The sequence below is a fragment of the Penaeus chinensis genome, chromosome 36, assembly GCF_019202785.1.
Source record: "Penaeus chinensis breed Huanghai No. 1 chromosome 36, ASM1920278v2, whole genome shotgun sequence".
Classification (NCBI taxonomy): domain Eukaryota; kingdom Metazoa; phylum Arthropoda; class Malacostraca; order Decapoda; family Penaeidae; genus Penaeus; species Penaeus chinensis.
The window spans coordinates 17,680,133-17,682,632 of record NC_061854.1 but is presented as its reverse complement, the minus strand read 5'-3'; the positions used below and the strand labels follow the sequence as shown (position 1 = coordinate 17,682,632).

General features: G+C 40.6%; 1 protein-coding gene across 2 annotated transcripts in view; it reads right to left on the bottom strand.

Moving 5' to 3' along the window:
- The window catches only part of LOC125045150 (gamma-butyrobetaine dioxygenase-like), a 7,356-nt gene that overhangs the window by 274 nt on the left and 4,582 nt on the right, over positions 1-2,500 (bottom strand). For both annotated transcript variants that reach the window (XM_047642290.1, XM_047642291.1), the window contains 6 exons: positions 1,956-2,087; positions 1,254-1,447; positions 960-1,065; positions 639-853; positions 204-364; positions 1-65 (listed from right to left, as the gene is read on the bottom strand). The exon at positions 1-65 is cut by the window's left edge and continues 274 nt beyond it. In XM_047642290.1, coding sequence (XP_047498246.1) covers positions 1-65; positions 204-364; positions 639-853; positions 960-1,065; positions 1,254-1,447; positions 1,956-2,087 — 873 coding nt within the window. The remainder of the gene's footprint in view (positions 66-203; positions 365-638; positions 854-959; positions 1,066-1,253; positions 1,448-1,955; positions 2,088-2,500) is intronic.

Genomic DNA, 2,500 nt, shown 5'->3' with positions numbered 1-2,500 from the left:
GCTGAAGGCCTCGTAGCCCTCGCGGCCGTGGAGGCAGCGCACGTTGTCCAGGGTCATCATGTCACCTGGAATGGGATTCGAGATTCATCATTATTTTTGACCTAAGATGTAGAACAGGTCATCATGAAGTTGATATACATCATATTAATCGAGCGTTAGCTTCTAAAGTATGCGGACAGAGCATGGACGTCTTTGGTGCTCACCTGTGTCCATCTTGAAGGAGAGGGAGTTGTCGTATAAGATGTCGTTGTAAAGTTTCATGGCAGCGTAGAATTCCTTGACTCGATGGGCTGGGAGGTCGAGGTAGGAGTCTCGAACTGCGTTGTTCACGGACACGCGGCAGACTTCCTTGTTGCTGTTCAACCTTAAGACAGAAAACAGAAAATGCATTTCATTCTTCATAAAAGAACAAAGAAGAGACGCAAATAATGCATTTAATTCTTTGTACACATACACTCACACACACACAAACATATATATATATATATATGTGTGTGTGTGTGTATATATATATATATATATATATATATATATATATATATATATATATATATATATATATATATATATATATATATATTATGATCCAGAACTAATACTTCGAACCATATGGCGAAAAACGTATCTTCTCCACTTACGTAAGGATGGGATGCCTCGAGATCTTGTAGAACTCGGGCATCTCCCAGCTGTAGTTGGCGTGACCCTTGTCCCAGAAGTAGGCGTCGGTGGAGGTGAGGATGTTGAAAGCCTCGGGGTTCGTCTTGCGCAGGATTTCCGCGGCGAAAAGTCCGTCGGAAACAACGCTCTCTCCGCCGGTGCCGATGTGTTGCTTCACGCAGTGGATGAAGATGATCTGCAACAAGGAAATTTGCAATCATCCATTCATCTTGGAAGGGTCGTTATCTCTCCTGACATAGATCAACTGCAGCGCCATTTGAACGCTGTGGTGGCACACCTACCCCGGGCATGTGTTCGTACTGGGCGAGGTCGTTGTGCATTCCGAGTTTGGCATTTGTGAAGGCCACGTTATTCGAATTCGGTCGGTTAATCACGGGGGAATGAGGTCTAAAAGTAAATAAAACTGAAATCAGTTATTTACACAATACAAAGAATAGTTCAAACCATTCAAACGATTATATGAATAGAACGCGACCAAATGAAGACGATAAAGGAGCGAGATGCAGAACAAAGGACAGACCTACATCCCTGCAAATCAAAAGCTAAATGAAACTCGACCGACATCAAAGACTCACCCGTAGTGGGAAGGCTTCACGTAGGCGATGTGCTCGATGAGTTCGGGTCCGGCGATGTCTCTGTCGGGGGCGTTCTTGACCATCGCCGAGCCCTTCTTCTCCATCGTGATCAGCCAGTCCAGCAGCACCTTGTCGTCCTTCATCAGCGTGTTGTAGTCGTACTCGGCCATGGTGTGGTCAGCTCCCCAAGGCTCCTGGAGGGGAGAAGAGGATTCGTAAAGGCCAGGCTGATTGCTTCAAGACACGAGTTGTGCTTCGGTTTTAAAGGATGAGGGAATTCAGTGTAGAATTACGATGTTGACAACGCTTATCAACATAAATCATATGTAGGTATGACGGTAAATGTTACACTTCATATTCCCTCATCATTATTAGACATAAATAGAAGGAGAGAGAGAGAGAGAGAAAGAGAAAGAGAAAGAGAAAGAGAAAGAGAAGAGAGAGAGAGAGAGAGAGAGAGAGAGAGAGAGAGAGAGAGAGAGAGAGAGAGAGAGAGAGATAAAGAGCCGACTGCGACTTCAATTAAACATGGCACAGAAACCAAAAATGAATTCACACATACGTTCAAAATCTCGACCTACATTACACTCCATTACAATAAATAAAACAATAAATAAACAAATAAATACACACACACACAAATATATAGATAAATAACCAGATAAACAAATGAATAATAAAAAACCAGCAGAAAAACCTTACTTTAGCGAACGCGAACTGATTACGTCGGCGAGCTCGGGCAGTAGGTGAGAAGGCCCGCTCGTGAAGCCACTCGCCGTCGAAAGCACTCTTGTGGCCGTCGCTCCAGTCCAGCGTGACCCCCCCGGCGCTCTCCTGGGGCGAGGGCGAAGTTCATGTCAGATTATTGTCATTCATATTTGTGTTCTCGGTTATTATATTATGATCATTGTTGTTTAAATGTGGTTATTATTGTTGCTGTTATTAGTATCAGTTGTTTTGGTATTATTATTGTTAGTAAATGAGATTATTATTACTACTGTTATAATTTTTCTTGCTAAATTATATTATCGTTAGTAGTAGTATTATAACTCTTTAAACAGTTTATTATTGTTATTATTATTATTATCATTATCACTGTCATTATTATTATTGCTTTTATTATTATTATTATTGTTATTACTATTAATATTATCAGTATTATCATTACTATTATTATCATTATTATTATTATTATTATTATCAGTATTATTATCATTACCGTACTATTACTATTATCTTCATTATCC